General features: G+C 44.6%; 1 protein-coding gene across 3 annotated transcripts in view; it reads right to left on the bottom strand.

The window, feature by feature from the left end:
- The window catches only part of WWOX (WW domain containing oxidoreductase), a 904,953-nt gene that overhangs the window by 515,669 nt on the left and 368,170 nt on the right, over positions 1–21,114 (bottom strand). The window contains exon 10 of one of the 3 annotated variants that reach the window (XM_083163618.1): positions 18,074–18,235. The exons of the other annotated variants lie outside the window; for them this stretch is intronic. Within the exon in view, the coding sequence (XP_083019744.1) occupies positions 18,143–18,235 (93 nt within the window). The 3' untranslated portion in view covers positions 18,074–18,142. Of the gene's footprint in view, positions 1–18,073; positions 18,236–21,114 lie in introns of those variants that run through there. 3 annotated transcript variants of the gene reach the window in all.

The raw sequence follows: 21,114 nt of genomic DNA, 5'->3' as shown, positions 1-21,114 counted from the left end.
CGTCAGCCAGTAGTAACGCTGCGGTGCAAGTTTCAAGTCTGCCGCATCTGTCTTCTAGTTATGTATGCTGGCATGACAGCCTAAGCTGTCAGTCAGCACTGCAGCCCCACCCACCCGCTCACTCACTCATAGACAAGCAAGACAGAAAATTAAATATTTAGAACCGGCATTTTCAAATCCACAACAAGCCATGTTTTCAGGATTTACCTATGCCGTCTTAAAGAAACCCTTACACGAGGCCTACACAAACCATGTCTATATAGGTACTACCAGTGGGAACAAGGGCTTTATCTCTCAAGTCACAGCGATAAAGAAGTCTGAATAGCTGGGATATAACTTACTGCTAAAAATGTGTGTGATTTCCTCTCCCCAGCTTCTTATACATATTGGCAATACACAGCATAGACATCAGTCATTATTATTATTATTATTATTATTATTTAAAAAAAAATGGTATATACCTTCTTTTTCGTCATTTAATTATTTTATATTTAGGCATTTCTAAGGGTTTTTTTTTTCTTTTCATTTTAGTCTTTTGGATTTCAAGGACTAGAAGAGGTTACATGAAGGACGCCGACTCACACAATCCTTCATTCTTGATATAAACAAGGGCAGGCACTGCAGAAATCATGGCCTGCGTGCGCCCATAATTAATTGTCAATCATCTGCGTGTCTCTACCTAGCCATATAAAGGTGCACAGAGCACGAATCAGATACAGGCTGATGTGTTCTCTGAAAAACCAAGAACTAGCAGTGAGGACAATGTCTCTTGGAGCTGAACAATCAAGTCCCATATTCCTCTCCATTCAGGGCCATCTTAACAGCATTATGGGTCCCCGGGCAAAGAGGTGCAATAGGGCCCATACCTATGCAACCACTCACAAAAATGTTATTTTGGTACTTATGTTTTATCTGGGCTCCCATGTTAAATGCACCCCATTTTTTCATACCCCTACTATCCAACTACGCATGGAGTTGATTTTATATAGTGTGGCGAGCGCAGCGAGCCACCGTGCCCGAAGCGTGGCGAGCGTAGCGAGCCCCGCGAGGGGACGCAGTCTCATAAGAAAAACGGGAGCCCAGATATTACATAAGTACCGTTATTTTTTTTCAAGACTGTGGGGCAGATTTATTAAGCTTGGAGAAGAGATAAACTGGAGATAAAGCAGATAAAAGGTATAAGGAGATAAAGCACCAGCCAATCAACTCCCAACTGTCTTTTTCAAACACAGCTGATTGGCTGTGCTTTATCTCCTTTTACCTTTTCTCCGCTTTATCTCAAGTTTATCTCTACTCCAAGCTTAATAAATCTGCCCCTGTGAGTGCCGCCAGCCCCACACACATATACATATATACACACACACTCACACACAATGTGTTATTCTAAACTGAAACAGCAAAAAAAAATTAACGGAGACCAGCACACCACCTTAATAAAATATTTTTAGTATTTGAATCAAGGCAACATGATCAAGAAGACAGAAACCACTCTGGATACTTATCATAAATTCATGGTCAATAGTGCAGTATGTACGCCTAACAGCCCAGCTTCTTTCTTCTTTATACCCTATTGCCCATTACACATTATGCCACACATAATATCGCTCATTACGCATAATACCACACACCATAATGCATATTCCATATTATGCCACATGCCATACTGCCCATTTCATATTATGCCACAATCCGGTAATGCCTATTACATATTACACACACGCCGTAATGACCAATATATATTCTGCTATAATGCCTATTACATATTATATCACATCATATTTTTTAAAAGTCAGTTTTGTACTGTGTTAGGGTTCTCCCTCAACAGCTCCGACTTCTACAGCTTTAGACCACTGGTTAGATGATGTCAATGACTGAACAATCAGAGACCTCTGTCAGCCAATCAGCAGTCGCCCAGTCTTTTCAATAGAATTTTTCAATTCTCCCCGCCGCACCCTGCACAACAGACCCCGCCCACCACACTGGATGTGATATATCACTAGTGCTTAGCACCCGCTACGTGCCGCTGATGGCTGCACATAAGATTTATCTTATGTGCAGCCCGTCCAACCTCTGACCCCTGTCCTGATGTGGACGGGACCACGCCCAAATTAGGTAGTGTATGGGGGCCTTTAGAATTAAAGCGCAGCTCTTTATTCTATTCCTGGAAGGTTGGTTCCCCGGTGACAGTTGACTGCCCAGGGACAATGTGTACAGCAAATCATATTTCCTTCCCACATATCCAGCATCAGGAGTGCATCACAGTTCTTTACAGCAGTGTCCTTACAGACAGCCATGCAATATGAGTGCAACAGAAACTAGAGAATAATAATGTTCCCATGCATCATTAAAACACCCAAATTCTGACAGGGCTGAAAAAAAAAAGTTGTAAAATCACAGATTTACAAGTAAAATAAATAAGTAATAATAATCACACATTCCATGTACAAATTCCAGCAGCCCGAGTGGTCCCCGTAGATAAACGGTTTCCACAACCACAGTAAACTACGTTATCCTGCAAATCGTCAACAGTATCTTAAGCTCTTCTAAAGGGCCATGTTTTAGCAAACCCATCCTTGCATTCCCCTCTGGGAGTGTCTGAAATGCACTTAAAACAAACAGTAAAAAGCTTTCAGATTTTCAATCACACAAGTGGTTTAGCCACCAAAGCCACAAGGACCACACAATTCACAGTAAATCCTGTTTTCATCGCTGGTCTGTCAACATCTTCACATCCACACCCCCCCCCCCCCCCTCTTCCCCCCTCCTCCGTTACTGGATTGATGCACCACATCCCAGACTGCTTGTTCTATACTCGAGAGGTTGGGTACTTTGCATTTATAATGTTCAATCTCCAGGACGTAATCACCAATGCTGATTTAATCCTATTGTACTTTACAAATAGGGACATACCTTAGCCAGTTTCAGCTACAATTAGGAAATAGACGCGCAAACGTTGGGTCGCTGATATTCCTGAATAATTGGACGTTTTAGAGATCGCAGCAATTTTAGAGTTCTAACAATGTACAAGTAATCTGACAACAAACCACTGGCTCTAAGTGAGTGGCTTTTTAAGTATTAATGAGCATACTTTGATGCTCATCAATTAAACACAGTCAATTATTTTCTAGCTGGTAATACCACAATAATCATTTTTTTTTCGTGTTTTCTGAGCAAGCTTTGCAAACAGAGCGGCGTTTGTTAAATTTGCTAATGTCGTTTTATTTCACAGTTTAAATTATTTATCCTGTGTGCATTTGGTGGGGAATGGACGCTTGATGATGATGACGGTTTGTTTTAAGGGGAATTGGGTGAAACTTCTACAAATCAGAAGTTGTGAACAGAATGGATAATGTTCCACATATGTGGAAGATAAACATGTCATAGACTTTATTTACAGGCTGTATTTCCCATATAGAAGTCAGTGTATCAAAACGATTCACTGAAACTCCTAATAAAGGCCATTCCAATCCTAGAACTTTGTAATATCTAATTTTACATAACAATTAATCGGTACTTGTGTATTATCACGGCGCCCACTAAGCAATTTGCTTAGTGGGCTATTCTGTGTAGGAAAATCGAATCGCATCGCATCGCATGGGTCATTTTAAGGGCCGTGCGATGCGATGCGATTTTCCTATGTAATTTATTCACTGCTCTCTTAGCCCCCGGGTATCGCATCGCATTGCAGCGCACCTCCCGGAAAATTGCATGTGATTTTATAGGGTTTGCGATGCCATTACATGAGGTTTTAGGGCCCTCCACTATCCACGCCACCCCGATGCGTGGCGAGCACAGTGGAACGCGTCCTCCGACCTTTTCATACCCTCACTATCCACGTCGGCGTGGAGTTGATTTTATAAAGTGTGGCAAGCGCAGCGAGCCACCGAGCCTGAAGCGTGGCGAGCGCACACGGATATTGGGGGTATGAAAAGGTCGGAGGACGCGTTCCGCCGCCACTCGTCACGCTTCGGGGTGGCGTGGATAGTAGGGGGGGGGCCTAAAACCTCATTGTATTTCATACAATGATATTATTGTATAGCTAATGTAATGGCATCGCACACCATATACAATCGCATGCGATTTTGCGGGAGGTGCGATGCGATACCCCGGGGCTAAGAGAGCAGTGAATAAATTACATAGGAAAATGGTATCACATCGCACGGCCCTTAAAATGGCCCATGTGATGCGATTTTCCTACGGTGCCGTACGTAAGAAACGTGGGCGCCGTGATAATACACAATTACTATATATTACTATTCTTCTTTATTATATATTTTTTTTATTTTTTATTTCTGATCACTTCCTTGTATCTGTCTTTTTGTGTAGCATATAAATTACCCTTGAAGGAATACACATACTCCAGTATCACTGACTGGACATTGTATTGAAGAGAGCTAATTTTCTACGCATCAATAAGATATAATTTTTTGCAAATAAAAACCATTTTGTTTTAACCCAACATTGGTAGTTCCTTAGTGACAGAGCGCAGCACTAACCCCAATTCTATTTACTGTGATAATACACAAGTACCAATTAATCGGCTTCTGGTATTTTTACAATGTTTTGTGAAAGGCGCAGATCACCCCTTTTGTGCAAATACCTTAATCAAGCCACAGAAAGTTATATTAACTGCATTGGCGGCAGGGGGCTGCCACTGGCCACAATGTCGTTACACCCCACTCCTGCCACCGCAGCCACTCCTCCTGGTCCTCGCCGCAGTATTCCCGGTGCCTGTACAATGATGATAGGTGCCGGGACCAACAGCCCATAGAAGGGAAATCACGGTCTCGGCGCCTATACAATACAGATGACAGGCATCGGTACCAGTGCAAGAACAGTGCACAGACTCCGGATTCTATGGGTTGCTGCTGTAGTAACTGATAGAGGCATCCCAGAGGGTGGGAACACCTTCCGGTGGGACGGCCTTGGGTGACTGGCAGGTCGGACTTCCAATTGGAGGTGACTGCCAGTTACAGTGAAGCCAGTGCAGTCTCACAGGCTGCATCTGGGGGGGGGGGGGGGGCTCCATAGACAAAAACTGCCACTGATTAATTGATATAGCATTCAGGTGTAGATTTATTAAGCTGAAGTGATAAAGTGTCTGGTTTTTATCACCGGCCAATCAGCTCCTACCTGTTATTTTTCAAACCAAGCCTGTAACTTCACGGCTAGGAGATAATTGGCCGGTGATAAAAACGAGACAGTTTATCACTTCACTGAGCTTAACAAATCTACCCCACAGATCCCTGTAGGAGTCTGAAACTAGGGGGAGCAGTCACAGACAAGTGGGCAGGACCGGTGTATTTATATTGGGTACAGTGTGAGCAGTGCACATGGGTCTCAGTGGTCCAGGCAAAAGTGTATTTTCCACAAGGCAACTTAGGTACCAGAAGATCCTAAGGGGCCCCATAAAGATATCCTGGTCATCTAAAATATTCCCAGAGGACAATTGCGTGACTACCACATGACCTCCTGACATAACATGGACCCGCCCACACTCCAAAAGTCCCTTTTATGTGATAGGATAAAAAAAATTTGGACACACAAAATGGTATCACCCACTGTATGTGGGCAGTCCGTATACATTACATGTGGCATAGGTATTAAGCCTTCTTCCAAAAGACCTAGAGCATGATTCAGATTAGTACGCAATGACATTTTTTTATTTTTAGTGGCTGAAAACGGGGCGCGGACCTAATTTGCATGTGCCACGCCCACATTTGCATATGACACGCACCCTTTTCGTGCACTCTTCCTTTTAAAAAGTTGGGAGGTATGCCGTTGGGCTGTCTAAAAAACCAGAACGCTATTCTGCTACAGGACTCTCAGTAGGGTCAAGAATGCAGAATAAAATGATAGCAAATGTAAAAAATAAGGCTCAGAATATGTTATCACACGCATTATTACTGGTGATCATAGGGTTACACGGATCTTGTTTGTACAGATGAGAAGAACAAGAGACACTACTGTACATATGACGGCGTACTGACACTGCACGACATAGAACGTCAGATTTATGCTTTGACATCAGTAACTTTATGAACAGAGGTGGTTTTACTTATCTGTTTACTATCCCAAAGTACATAGTCAATGGATTTGTTTCTCGGGCACATTTAAAGCCACACATTATAGAAGAAGGACATGAAAATTGTGATTTGTTATGCTCCCGTTCATTCATCAGCGAATCTATTCATCATATATAAGACAGCTCACCAAGCTCATCCATTACAACTGTCCACCCCATCTCCTGGAAGTATTAATTGGCATACCTGATATTTCAAGAATCTGGTTTAAATAACACACAAACCACCACACAGTACTGGCAGAAGAGAACACCCCAGCCTGGCCTGCGCTAGTTCTAGTTTTCTAGAACAATCCTACCAAATTTACATACAATGGAAATGAACAGCGATTGGACAGAATGGAATAAAGCACAAAGGCTAAATCCTTTTCTACATTACACATTCTCCCTGTTTCAGATTACAACAGTTTTAATTATGAAGTTTTTTGTTGTTGTTGTTATTAAACTTGACTACTATATTATTCAGTTTACAGTTATTAAATGCGTATTGTAGGCATTCGTGCCGACTCTCCCGGAAACACATGGGGCACTGCTGGTCCCCAAGAAGAGTGGGCAAGTCTCCCGTATGTACGTGGGTTGGGATCATTTGGTCTATTGCATTATGGTCGAAAGTCATTAGGTCGAATCCATTAGGTCGACATGCTAAAAGGTCGACATGACTCTAGGTCGACATGGGAAAAGGTCGACATGATTCTAGGTCGAAAGGTCATTAGTTCGACAGGTCATTAGTTCGACATTGTCTATGTCGACATTCACAAGGTCGACATGGGGTTTTTCACTGTTTTTTTACCTGAATGTCAACACAGTCGACATGGACACAGTTTAAAGTGCACTGCATCCCCTCGCATCGCTCGCTGCGCTCGCAATGCGTCGGGCACGGTGCCTCGCTACGCTCGGCACACTATTTTATTCTCCCACCACGCCCTAGTGGATGGAAGGGCATGAAATACCGCCTGTCGGCACATGTTGACTCAAAAAACAGTGAAAAAGTCCATGTCGACCTTGTGAATGTCGACATAGACAATGTCGAACTAATGACCTTGTCGAACTAATGACCTGACGAACTAATGACCTTTCGAACTAGAATCATGTCGACCTTTTCCCATGTCGACCTAGAGTCATGTCGACCTTTTAGCATGTCGACCTAATGGATTCGACCTAATGACTGTCGACCATAATGCAGTAGACCAAATGACCGCATCCCATGTACGTGACCTGTCTGCACCCCCTCACCGGCATCTGTCAACAACCTCCAGTGTATAGTCCAGGAGGTACAGATTACATAATAAGGGCAAAATCGCATCATTGTGGTCCCACCCCCCGATTCAGGGCGAGTAATCTAGGCATTTTGTGGAGGGGAGGAGCCACACGTTGTGGTTGTGTGGCCACACCCCCTGTTGCAACTCCTATTCCGTATCCTATTCCCCCGCTGTGTTGACTGGAGGGGACAGTCGGAATATTGGCAAGTATGGTTGTAGGCATGCTTTTAGAGCCCGTTAAATGTGTCTACATGCTGATAGCACTAACTCACATAACGCCTGATTCAGGGGTGGATGCTAACTTAACGCAATGCTGATGTTTTACGTTGTTGAGTGATTATTTGCTACTGCACATGTGCAAGTTTATAGCGGGGCAGAGAGATGGGCATTACTGGGTGGTGTTAGGGAGGTGGCGTGAAGTATGTGCAAATAAATCAGTCACCCGGGCATGTAGTGGTGCGGGTATGTCAGTGCAAGCAGGCTGCTTTCATGGATGCACAGCTGCTTCTACATAATCAGATGGAGACTCTACCTCTACCATAAGCAGAAGCAAATGTTGATGGTGGACAAGTTGGTGCACCAATTATGGACTATCTAGTCTTAATTCTGAAGCTGCCTTAATCATCAAGATGAGACCCTACTGTCTGAAGCACGGTTCAAGGGCACTTTCCTGCTGGACCAACAAATAAGGTGCAAATAGCCTGAGTTGAACTATTGTACATGTGCCGCATCACAAAGAGCACCATATCGCTTGCCATACAATAAAGAAAGCATACCAGTGACTGTCATACAATACAGAGAGCATCACTATCACCGCTATTGCAAATAATGCAAAGCACATTCCAGTGCCATTCATGCATTACAAAGAAGCCTCCCAATGATCACCATACAATACAGAGAGCATCACTATCACCGCTATTGTAAATAATGCAAAGCACATTCCAGTGCCATGCATGCATTACAAAGAAGCCTCCCAATGATCACCATACAAACAACGAGCATTCCAGTTACTATTACATAATACTGGTAGCTGCTCAACCACACACAACAGGGAGTATTGCACTTACTGTTATACAACACAGATGTCACAGCGCCATCAGACTAGGGGCCCAAAACTTTGGCAGTGCTGTCGTCCCAGGCAGCGAAAGGGATGGGGGCCCCCGCTGCTGGTGACTTCTCTCGGCTCTGTCCTCCGGCTCCTTGCAACACACGGATGGTCATGAGTCCTATGAGTAGGTATGTGCAGGCTGCTATGTGTGAAATTTAAAGGGCCAGGAGCGACAAAAGGAGTACTGCACTTTGGGCTCCCAAATTCAAGCTCCGCCTATAAAAGGAAGTTAGTGAGAGCACTTCTGTGCCAGAGTACAGACCCAAACCTTGCTCCAGTACACTTGTGCTATTATCTACCTGTACACCTGACTAAGCACTTCCAGCTTCACTACTGTACGAAGGGATCTGGGCAGAGGGCCGAAACCTACATCTTGGGTGCAGCTAAGCCCATTCTTCTGTACCTCCTTAATGGGATCCGTGGAGAATACTACAGGCACGTTAGACTTCACACCTTTGTTGGAGTCTTGCCAATCCAAGTATGGACAAGGGTAATCATCCAATCCTGACATGTGACAGCAGAGAGTATCTAAGTAACACATATACAATAGAGAGAACATCCTAGTGACCCGGGGTCAAATGCACTAAGCTGTAACAGTGATAAAAATGGAGAGTGATAACCAACCAATCAGCTCATGCCTGCCATGTCACAGACTTTCTTTGAAAAATGTCGGGCAGGAGCTGATTGGCTGGTGGTTTGTAACTCTCCATTTTTATCACGTTTGAAGCTATAATAATAATAATAATAATAATAATAACAACGATATTTATATAGCACTTCTCCCAATAGGACTCAAAGGGCTTTACCATTGCCTTTACAGCTCAAAATACAAAACAAGCTTAACAGTAGATGTCAGTGAAATGCTTGAGTAAATAGTCTTTAGTCTATTTTTAAAGGATTCTACAGTGGGGGCTTCTCGCACTGTGCGAGGAAGAAAGTTCCATAGAGTTGGAGCAACAAAGTTGAAAGCTCGACCCCCAGATGAATTCAGGGAAATTCTGGGTACTGTTAGTAGTCCTTTTTCAACGGATCGTAGTAATCGAGTAGGACAGTAAGGAATCAGCGGCTGATGCAGGTACCTTTGGCCCTGGTCATGTAGGGCCTTGAAAGTAAATAAGCCAATCTTGAAAACAGTTTGACATTTTACAGGTAGACAGTGAAGGGAGTAGTAGAGAATGGGAGTTATGTGGCAGGAGCGGGGCTGGTTAGTTAATAGTCTGGCGGCTGCATTTTGTACCAGCTGCAAGCGGTGGAATTCTTTTGATGGGAGACCCAGGTAGAGAGCATTGCGAAGCTTTGTGCATCAGGCCCCAGGTTATACTGATACCATTTGCAACCATAACATACACAAAGCATCCTGATTGCTATACAATAGAGGGAGCCATCCCAGTGACTAAACAATTCAGAGGCCACCCTAGTGACCACAATACACTACAGAGATCAGCCTAGTTGTTGCCATAATAGGTCATTTTATGTGAACGTCACCCAACGTTAACCCTTTCTTAATAACTCATCCTCAAAAATCATAATTACCTCATTAAACATTATTAAACCATATACACCCATTAACTCGCTCAGCCACATTATTAATGAATCCTCCACATCATTAATTAATTCAATTCATATTCATTAACCCAACTATTTACCAAACCATAAAATTAATCGTAACCTCATTAAAAGCATTAACTCTTTTCACCCCGATTATCAAACTCAATCCTACTAACCAAACGAAACCAGGATTTCCTGTTGACTATCTGATCTTCCATCAGTCTGGTAGACCCAAGCAGCGTGGCCACTGAGGAGGAAGGGCATCCCGTGAGAAGGACAGGCCACGCACTGTACTGATTGGCTGCATTGCGCCTCTATGATGATTATCTAGTTATCTGAGTTCCAGGGGGGCTCCCACCGCATACACTGCACCCATTTTTGTAATACCTACACTCCATTTCACTGGAAAAATGGCACGCGGCGCAATGGAGTCTGAGCACTCTAGAGCACAGACTCTACAATAGAGATGGGTCGTTCGCGAACAAAGCAGATCTTTTGGATGGATCCAATAAAAGAGAGAGTGAGCCGCCGATCCAAAAAAGGTGAACCGTCATTCTTTTACAATGCATTTGCCTGAGCTCAGCACTGCCACCTGTGGCAGCTGAGATGTACTAACTCTGGAGACTGAGTACAGTGCTGCGACTGCAAGTGAAAGAAAGAATAACAAGGCTGCTGCTGCTAGATATGGCCATCGGTGCAGACGCCATCGATGGCGATTCTGCACCCAGCCATCGATCAGTGTTTTACTCGGTCATGTATGTTCTTATTTGTTCAGCTCACTTAAAAAAAAAAAAAAAAAAAAAAAGTTTAACAAAAAATGTTGATTTTACCGTTTATGTCAATAAATGATTGTAAAACAAATTATGCTTAGTTATTATGAAATTAGCCCTTTTTTCAAAGTGAGTCGGTGGTCAGTTTAAAAGATCAGGATCTTTCACGGATTGATCACTTGATCCCAGCTCTTTTTAGTGACCCGTTTTGACCATCTCTACTCTACAATGTAGCTCTGCTACCGGCAGCAGAAACTGTGAAAAATGCTGGAAAAATGGCTGCCGCACGCATGCTCAATGGGGTCTGAGAGCTCCAGTGCTCAGACCCTACTGCTCCCGGCAGAGAAGAGGGGGCTCGGCCGGAGGAGGCTGCACACAAGCTGCCTCCTCTCTATTAAGACACCCCAGCTCTAAGGCTTAGCCAAACGTCTGTGACAGCTGGCCACACCCCTAAACAAGGTTTCCTATCACTGCATTCCTCAGTGGGCCCTTGTCCGAGTCTGACACTTTCAAAGCATTCAGTAACGGTCACATGCCTCCTTGCTCATCCAACCCCCGTGCCTGGTGCTATACAAATAACCAGTAACAGTAATAATTGCAGGGGACACAAATCCGTTTAGTGATGCGCAGTTTTCTGGAACAGCAGCAGCATCGTGCGGCTTTCACACAATAAGAACACAGGATTAAACATCGGCAGAAAGTAAAAGCTCTCTGATTCCCATTAAAGACATCCTCAATTAAAGCCACTTCCTGGCTTGGAGTGAATCTCTAGAGATGGATAGAGTGAAGTGCTATGTGTACCCACACACTAATGGGCCCAACGCACACATGTCAGGCAATGAGGCTGACGTGATGGTAACTAATCACAAAGGGAGACACCAACTCTTGTCTTGTAAGACTGATTTACAAATCTCAGGAGGTCTCCTGCTCACGGAATCCTAACATTATAGTTGTATGGTGTATTGATCCTCACCTACACAGTGCTTGCATATGGTATCTGAATGGATAGGAAATTATTATAGTAAGCGCACCATCATTACTTAAAGAGGACCCATCACCAAGCACTCCAGTCATATTTGATTGCAAGGCTACATTGTACTTTTAGTTCTAGCACGTCAGATCTGTATATCGGTGCTGAAATACAGACCACACTGTGCTAGAAGGACCACATTAGAGCGCAATACCCCAGACGGCATACGGTCGTTAGGTCGACACACCAAAGGTTGACATGCATTGGGTCGACAGTCAAAACGTTGACATGGGGTTTTTACCATTTTTGAGCCAACATGTGCCGACAGGCGGTATTTCATGCCCTACCACCCACTAGGGCGTGGAGGTAGAATAGAGTGCCAAGCGTATTGAGGAACCGTGCCCAAAGCATGGTGAGCGCAATGAGCCATGTTAGGGGAAGCGGTGCACCAATAGGGTGTCCATGTCGACTATGTCGTCATTAAGTGGAAAAAAGTGACCAACCCATATTGACCTAGCCATTGTCAACCTAATGATTGTGGAGAGCTTCCATCCATGTCGACTGAAGCCATATCGACCTTCAGTGGTGGACCCAATGCATGTTGACCTTAGTTTGGTCGACCCTATGACCCATACCCACCCCAGACAGGGAAGAGGAACAGCACGGGTTTTGAAAAATGCAGGGTGATAGAATGAACTCTGTAGGAAGCTGCCCTGGAACAAAGCGTTGTGCAGTCAGAGCTCCGCTGAAAAAACTGATTGGAACTGTCAGCGCAGAGAGAGATCGCATATAACGGCACTCTCCAAGCTTAGCGAGTTCATTTAAACCAACGGCCCAATACTTCATTTACTATTTGTCCAGCAGTTAATATTTTCATAGAGCTATTCCCTTGGAAACCGGATCTGTCAAACCATTGAGTTTTGAGACAGAAAATTATTTTAGTGTCACTTCATTTTTCTAAAAGTATTTGTAGATTCTCAACACAAAGGAGCAGCGAGGATCATGTACGGTCGCTCCGATGGGAAACGCCATCTTGTTACAGAGTTTGGTACTTTTTTCCTAGCACGGCCACAATCTTATGGATCGTGTACCTTTAAGTTAAGGTACACGATCCATACGATGGACCCGAATTCCTTTGAAATCAGGTCCATTTTGCCGGCTAGGACACAATATCGGGGGCATCGCGTCGGTCGGGACCATTAACATTGGTCCCGACGCGACCGACGCGATGCCCCCGATTTTTCCATAGGCTTCAATGTTAAAAAATATTTTAACATTGAAATCGTGTCGGGAAAGGTAAAATATCGGGGGCATCGCGTCGGTCTGGACCATTAACATTGGTCCCGACGCGATGCCCCCGATTTTTCCATAGGCTTCAATGTTAAAATATTTTTTAACATTGAAATCGTGAGAAAATGTTAAAAATGTGAAATGGGCCAATATGACCCATATCACATTATAGATGTCCCCGTCGTCACCCCACGATAGACGCCAACCCGAAGCGTGGCGAGCGCAGCGAGCCCGCGAGGGGCGGCGGTGCGCGTCCTCCGACCTTTTCATTCCCCTACTATCCACGTCGGCGGGGAGTTGAGAATAGAATAGTGTGGCGAGCGCAGCGAGCCACCGAGCCCGAAGCGTTCGCTGCGCTCGCCACGCTTCGGGCTCGGTGGCTCGCTGCGCTCGCCACACTATTCTATTCTCAACTCCACGCCGACGTGGATAGTAGGGGAATGAAAAGGTCGGAGGACGCGCACCACCGCCCCTCGCGGGCTCGCTGCGCTCGCCACGCTTCGGGTTGGCGTCTATCGTGGGGTGGTGGTTTACGCCGTTAAATTTGGGGGGGTTGGGAATATTTTACATTGAATCCAATGTAAAATCGGGTCCCAGGGACCCGATTTACATTTCATTCAATGAAAAAATCAGGTCGAAAATCGGTCGGTCGCGTCGATCGCATCGCATGCGACCAAATCGCATGCGATGCGATCGACCCGATTTTTCCGACACGACCACCCCGATGTAAATCGGGGTGGCCGTGCTAGGAAACAAGTACCCAGAGTTTTCAACCAATCAATTTGGAGACCCCCCCTTGAAATGACAAAAGTCAGAAGATTTAGAAAAAAATATCAACAGTTTTTGCTTGTAGTTAATTGTGAACCTTCTACTACAGTACACAGTGTTCCTGCTACTTGCAGGCAGGCAGCCAGCCACACCGTGGACTAAAACAGTATTCATGAGACGCAGCCAATTAGCTTATCGGATCCAATGACATCACTAAATTTTGTAGTGTTTCAGTAATGCCATTGAACAGGTAGTCAGTATTCATAATGGGGATGATTTTTAAAATAGGACATCTATTATTTTAAATAATAGTTGTGGCAATTTCAGCAAAGGAGCAGCCGGGCCAGCAATGACATGGGAGCGTGTATCAGTGCTCTTCGCCGAGCCGTACACACTGGGTGACAGTAATTAGGTCAAAATACACATCGACACTGGGAAATATGACCCATATCACATTATAGATGTCCCCGTCGTCACCCCACGATAGACGCCAACCCGAAGCGTGGCGAGCGCAGCGAGCCCGCGAGGGGCGGCGGTGCGCGTCCTCCGACCTTTTCATTCCCCTACTATCCACGTCGGCGGGGAGTTGAGAATAGAATAGTGTGGCGAGCGCAGCGAGCCACCGAGCCCGAAGCGTTCGCTGCGCTCGCCACGCTTCGGGCTCGGTGGCTCGCTGCGCTCGCCACACTATTCTATTCTCAACTCCACGCCGACGTGGATAGTAGGGGAATGAAAAGGTCGGAGGACGCGCACCACCGCCCCTCGCGGGCTCGCTGCGCTCGCCACGCTTCGGGTTGGCGTCTATCGTGGGGTGGTGGTTTACGCCGTTAAATTTGGGGGGGTTGGGAATATTTTACATTGAATCCAATGTAAAATCGGGTCCCAGGGACCCGATTTACATTTCATTCAATGAAAAAATCAGGTCGAAAATCGGTCGGTCGCGTCGATCGCATCGCATGCGACCAAATCGCATGCGATGCGATCGACCCGATTTTTCCGACACGACCACCCCGATGTAAATCGGGGTGGCCGTGCTAGGAAACAAGTACCCAGAGTTTTCAACCAATCAATTTGGAGACCCCCCCTTGAAATGACAAAAGTCAGAAGATTTAGAAAAAATATCAACAGTTTTTGCTTGTAGTTAATTGTGAACCTTCTACTACAGTACACAGTGTTCCTGCTACTTGCAGGCAGGCAGCCAGCCACACCGTGGACTAAAACAGTATTCATGAGACGCAGCCAATTAGCTTATCGGATCCAATGACATCACTAAATTTTGTAGTGTTTCAGTAATGCCATTGAACAGGTAGTCAGTATTCACAATGGGGATGATTTTTAAAATAGGACATCTATTATTTTAAATAATAGTTGTGGCAATTTCAGCAAAGGAGCAGCCGGGCCAGCAATGACATGGGAGCGTGTATCAGTGCTCTTCGCCGAGCCGTACACACTGGGTGACAGTAATTAGGTCAAAATACACATCGACACTGGGAAATGGTCGACACGGAAAAGTTTGACACATTAAAAAGGGTGGCCATGAGTTTTTCACATTTTTGGTGTCAATGTTAACACTTGAGCATGTCAACACCTGAGCAATGTCGACACCTTTTTGCTCGCCATGTTTCGGGCAATTTGCAAAAAAATCCCAAAAATTTAGAAAAAAGTGAAAAACCCATGCCAACCTTTTTCATGCGTTTACCATACATGCTTGTGTCGACTTTGTGCACGTTGACCATATTTCTGATGAAAAGTGTTAATACTAAAAAAATAAAAAACACTCCGCAGGGCGAGCACATCTACTTAATATGAAATGGTTCTGGGTATTGCTGAAATCCAATACTAAAACAGCATCTCCTCTGATTGCTCGTGAAGTGGTATAAATGTTTTTCTTGACGAAATAGAACATCCCAGAGTTCAGCAGCTCTCCCCTGACAAGTGTCAGCCCTTCAGAAATTACAGAGTGCCCAGCATGCACTGGTTTCATGCTGTACGGCTGTAGTCCCTCAAATGTAAAGCTGTGTCAAGCGCTACACGCAGGGGGTCACTAAACTTTCCCGAAGGGTGTCACTCAGAATCCATGATATATCAGTAGGGAAGTTTCACAACTACCATATCGCAGTTTTGGGGCTTCCAAGAATACCGCCACTTATATTCCAAACTCTGGAAAGCAGCATTGATTTTATCCCAAATAAATAGTAAGTATTCTAGTCACTGCAACTAGTTATGGCTACAGAAAAGGGAAAGGTTTTGAACTGCAGACACAGGTCGGGTCTCCCTTATCCGTGTATTCAAAAAACCGTGGTTTTGCAGAATATTTCTCGTCCGATGTCCGTGGCGGCCTCCAGGATCCTCTTCGGTGCATTGCACGAGCGCGCTGGTAATGTCACCGTGCGATGTACCCCTGGGACTGGAGATGCTGCTGAAGAGGATCCTGAATGCCGCCTTGGATGCCGGGGGTCACTGTGGACATTGGGGGACCAACGGGGCACCACCAGGGGACCAGGTAAGCATGGAAAAAAATATTCCAAAATCCGAAAAAATCCCTTATCCAAAATGCTTGTGGTCCCGAGCATTTCGGATAAGGGATACTCAACCTGTAGTGATTATCCATTGACATAGTCTCAGATTCTCAAAATGTTATATATTGTAACAACACATAGGGGTATATTCCCGAGTGGCGCCTAGGGGGGTTTGTATGGCGAGTATGGCTTTTTTTGGCAAGGAAAAGCCATCCTCACCGTCCAACCCCCCTCGCCGTATGCAATGTTCCAGGGAAATCCTTGCCGTTAGAGTATGGCGAGGATTCCCCTGAACTGTGAGGTTCGCCACAAATGTACCAAGCCGGCATATAGCCACGAGCCTCACTGTTTTGACGCCCGCGCTCCCTGTTTCCACCTCGCTGAAAGAAACAGCGAGGAGGAAACTGCGAGGGCAGGGGGTGGGATGAATACTGAGGGCGGGCAATAGGCACTGCTCGCCGTCATAGCTTGCCTAAAAGGCAGTGAATATACCCCATAGTCAGGACCGCTATGTTATACTGTTGAAGTGCACTGTCTCTTGTACACAGGGCAAAAGGCATCATACAATACAAAACCAAACTAGCATTATAAAATACCTAATAAATTATATGCAGAATGTTTGAAGATTACAGTCCGTTTAGTGCTTCCTTAAAATCTTCTCCAAGCAGAAGACTAACTGACAAGAGGAACATTGGCACCGTGTTTTAGCTTCTTTCCTTACTTTAATCTGAGTGTGCGCAGTGTAAAGCACTTTTCTGGAAGCAATAAATTCACTACAATATTCCCACAAGCAGGTGCACGGCTAGATAACGTGTCACATGACTCGGAGTGATGACTCAGGGAGAATCTGCGCCAAGTGCCAAACTTAGCAGAGCGCTCCACACTGAATCATACACTGAGAGAAATCTCTGCTGTGTACATAACTATTTAGGAAAGAGGGAGGGGGAGGCAAACATTTCTGGGGGCAAGACAGAATTTCCTGAATTAGAGCGAATGCAGTGTGAGACAAATATTCTGTGTATAAAAAAACTGACGCTGTACCTTCCATTGCTGTGCATGTGTGCTCCTTGTCATTTATACACACTCCTAGGCATTGTGCACGCCCGCAAATCGCATCCCCCTCCCGGCCAACCAGGAAGGTGGGGAAGTCTCCTGCATCATCCCCCGCTCTCCGCGGCAAAAAATCCCGAATTCTGCAGGTCCGCAGGGAGGGGCGGGGCTAAAATGTCTTATTAGCCCCTCCCCCAATCAGCGGAATCAGAAATTGCCATGGCAGACTGTCTTGGTGATGTCAGCCTCATCCCACCCCCAACACGTAGCCTCATCCCGCACCCTTTTCACTCCTCTGCGGGCTTCTCCCAGAGAAGAGTAAAAAAAGTAGGCAGGTATGGTGCCCGCTGGTGTTTTATCCTGCATTAAAACTTGGGTGTGAAAATGCAGGACAACTAGGCCCTCAGAATTGCAGGTATGGTCCATTGGTTGAAAAAAGGTCGACCACAATTGGTCAAGAATCAAATTGAAATAGGTCGACGTGCATTGGCCAAAAATGACGACTTAAAAAAAGGTTGACACGGAAAAGGGTCGACATGCTTTTTACCATGTCGGCCTAATACATATCGACCTTTTGACTAATGAATGGATTAAAAAAAGGTAGACTGTTCTAGAACATTGACATTCCTTTTTTAATTATTTTTTTATCCAAAAAGGCATTAATACACAAACAACACAAAAATAAAATTTAAATTATAGCCGGCTACTCAATAAAATTTGTCAAAAAGAATATTCAAAATTATTATTATATTTCCCTCCAAATCAGATGATCGATTTCCTATATGATCGATTCCCGATATGTCATAACAGAAGTTGAAAGCGATTTTCGACACTGATCTGTTTCAAACTTGCTGGATACAGATAGGGGGAGCTGTGAAGACAAAGATTGGATGTAAGAGCAGATAGGAACTGGGGGTGGGGTGGAAAGTTTGTGGGCTAAAAACTGTCACAGCGCTCAAAATTAACATATATTGCAGAATCCATGACTTTTGATGGGCTGTGTTTTAACTAGAAATGGTTGAAATCAGGTGAAGGTTGAATGGTTTCCATGAGTTTACATTCTTTAGGAGAGCTGCATCAAACCTTCGAGGGAGCATTTGGAGAAGTTGTCTGTAGCAAACAGTTCTCTTCTGTCATTGTCCGGCAATGAGTGAAGAGGAGTCCCCCGGCCACGGCACACGCGGTCTTTCGGCCTGCAGGCCCCCACCAGTCTGCAGGAGTCTGTCTGTCCCCACCCAAGGCTTCACCCAGCGGCGGCGGTCCCCAAGAGAGGAGGTACCACTACACTATCAGGGGCAGCCCAGAGAGGGCCCAACTCCGGCCCCCGGCCTCACAGACTCTTTACCCCCTGGGCTCACTGACTCTCTCCCCTCTGTGATACTGCTGGCCACGGGCAGGAGGTGGGACGGTCCCACGAAAGTTGGGACAGTTAGGAGGTATGCAATACAAAGAGACTACCATCCAAGTTCCTGACTATGTCATTATTTTATGGTTTTGAACAACGTAATGGCTGGATAGACATGGAGTGAATTAAACATACAAAGCTGGGTGTGTACCTTGGGTAGTAATCCAATAAAGGTATTAGGAATGGCTTGGTTAGCTGGGATATTGGGGCAGGAAAGGGAGGAGTCTTCCTCTCTTTCCTGAAGAATTTTTCCCACCCTGCCTTCCCTGTTAGGTGGTTGAGGGTGGTAGTTAATCGCGTTGGCTGATAGGCGGGAAAGAATGGCAAGTTGATAGATTTTAAGTCTCCATTAAGACTTAGGCCCTTGCTGGATCACCCGCTCAAGAACAGCCACCCGGATGGATGGGTAGTCAATGCAGTAGGCGGAGTGGATACCGCTTGTTAAGTTAGGCTGTATTAAATATGCCAGTTTGGGGTGGAGCTTAGTTTAATAGCCGTTCTTTCTGGGCCATCATTAATTAATTAACAATTCAAACAAATTAATTATCTTAAAATGTTTCAAATAAATTCAGCTAACAATTTCTGCCAAACCTATGTCTTATCAGGTTTAGTTGTGATAAGATGTTATGCTATATATGCTGGAGGTCACACATCTGCTGTTAGGATGTTTAACATTGGGACACCGTTTCTATATTACAAATTAAATAACCTACATACTGTAGCAACCTGGGAATCACAATGAAATGAGAATAGGATACACTATACTAGTCTATCAAGTTTGCAATAAGACACTACTGTGTGTAGTTTAAATGTGTTCACATAAAACAGATAACAATGGATCTAATGTGATAAGCAAAACCAATGCTTCAGTTGCCAATAATAAACAAATTGGAAATATTGCGTGTTATTACTTTTTATACATTTCTCATTTTTGAGGAAATTTTTATAACCATTGTAGCCACACTGCCACAAAATATCTCCCCAATGACCCACTTAACCAATCACTAGCATCAGTTAAGACACTGCAGTTTGTGATTGGTCATCTTGCTCATACCCTCTCACCATTTAAACATGGTAATTTGTTATTGATTTTCTTGTTCTAGATCACAGGGAGTCTCAGGAGAAAACTACTGCATGTAGCATCCCTCAGGGCTAGATAGCAGTGAAGCTGTAACATACCACAACTGTACTAAATAAGGTAGTATTATATTCACTGATTTATCTAGCAGTTGTTTATTCCAGTCTACCCGTGTCATGTGTTATTACACCAAGGTTAATCAGCTGCCACCAGGCTTTGATAAATGGAATGCACTACCAAAATCTTCTGGATATTCATGGAAGCCAGTTTAGATGAATGGTCAATATACCCATCATAAATTTGGAATAATTAAGTACTTTGTTTAACCAACATGATATAAGTCTACATTAGTATAATACATATGCATAACCAGTGGCGTAACTAGAATTGGGGCGCCTCCCTGCCACTAATATTTCTGCGCCCCCACCTCCACACCCAAAATCCCCCCCCCCCATCACCCTACTCACCCCCTCACCGCTGCATCTTCTTCCGCCGCGCTGACGATCCCAGCTTCCTGGACCTGCTGTCAGTCCTGGCGCTCCTGCTCCTCATGTTCGAATGTCCCACACAAAATGGCTGCCCCCTTACATTAGGCCATTATTTAGGATGCAAGAGGAGGTCTCCACCTCCTTTAGCATCCTTAATAACTGCTGTGAAGGGGGCGACCATTTTACAAATTACACTCTAACAAGAGGAGCAGCAGGAGCGTCCGGGACTCGCAGATATGCGGTGGTGGCCCCATTAACGATGGGACCCGCTGACTCTTAACGCAAGACCTGTCCTTTGCCATAATTATTGCATATGTTAGAGCATATGCGATAATTATGTATGCGAAGGGGGCGGAGCTGGGCTGCAGATGTAAGAACATCCCGCCCACTATCAGCAAACAGCTAAAATATGTATATTATACAGGGACTGGTTCAAAGCCCATCAAAATGATGGCTTCTGCAATGCACTTTCATATAGGTGAGGAGTAGTTAGCCTCAAATATATATATATATATATATATATATATATATATGTATATATATATATATATATATATATATATATATATATTTATATTGTCAACAGTGACTGTTCTAAAGCACAAACTCAAAAGTCTCATTTTGCTGCTCTGTACCTCCCATGATCCGTATGATGGGAGATGTAGTTCAGCAACACTCGATTGGCAATTGTCATCTATAAAAAGTGTGTGAGCGTGTGTGTGTGTAAACACGCATACAGTATATAATATATTCTTTTACTTAAAAGTGTTTTGTCATAA

The sequence above is a fragment of the Crinia signifera genome, chromosome 11 (genome assembly GCF_055691185.1).
Source record: "Crinia signifera chromosome 11, ASM5569118v1, whole genome shotgun sequence".
Lineage (NCBI taxonomy): Eukaryota > Metazoa > Chordata > Amphibia > Anura > Myobatrachidae > Crinia > Crinia signifera.
This window is presented reverse-complemented; position numbering and strand designations above follow the sequence as displayed.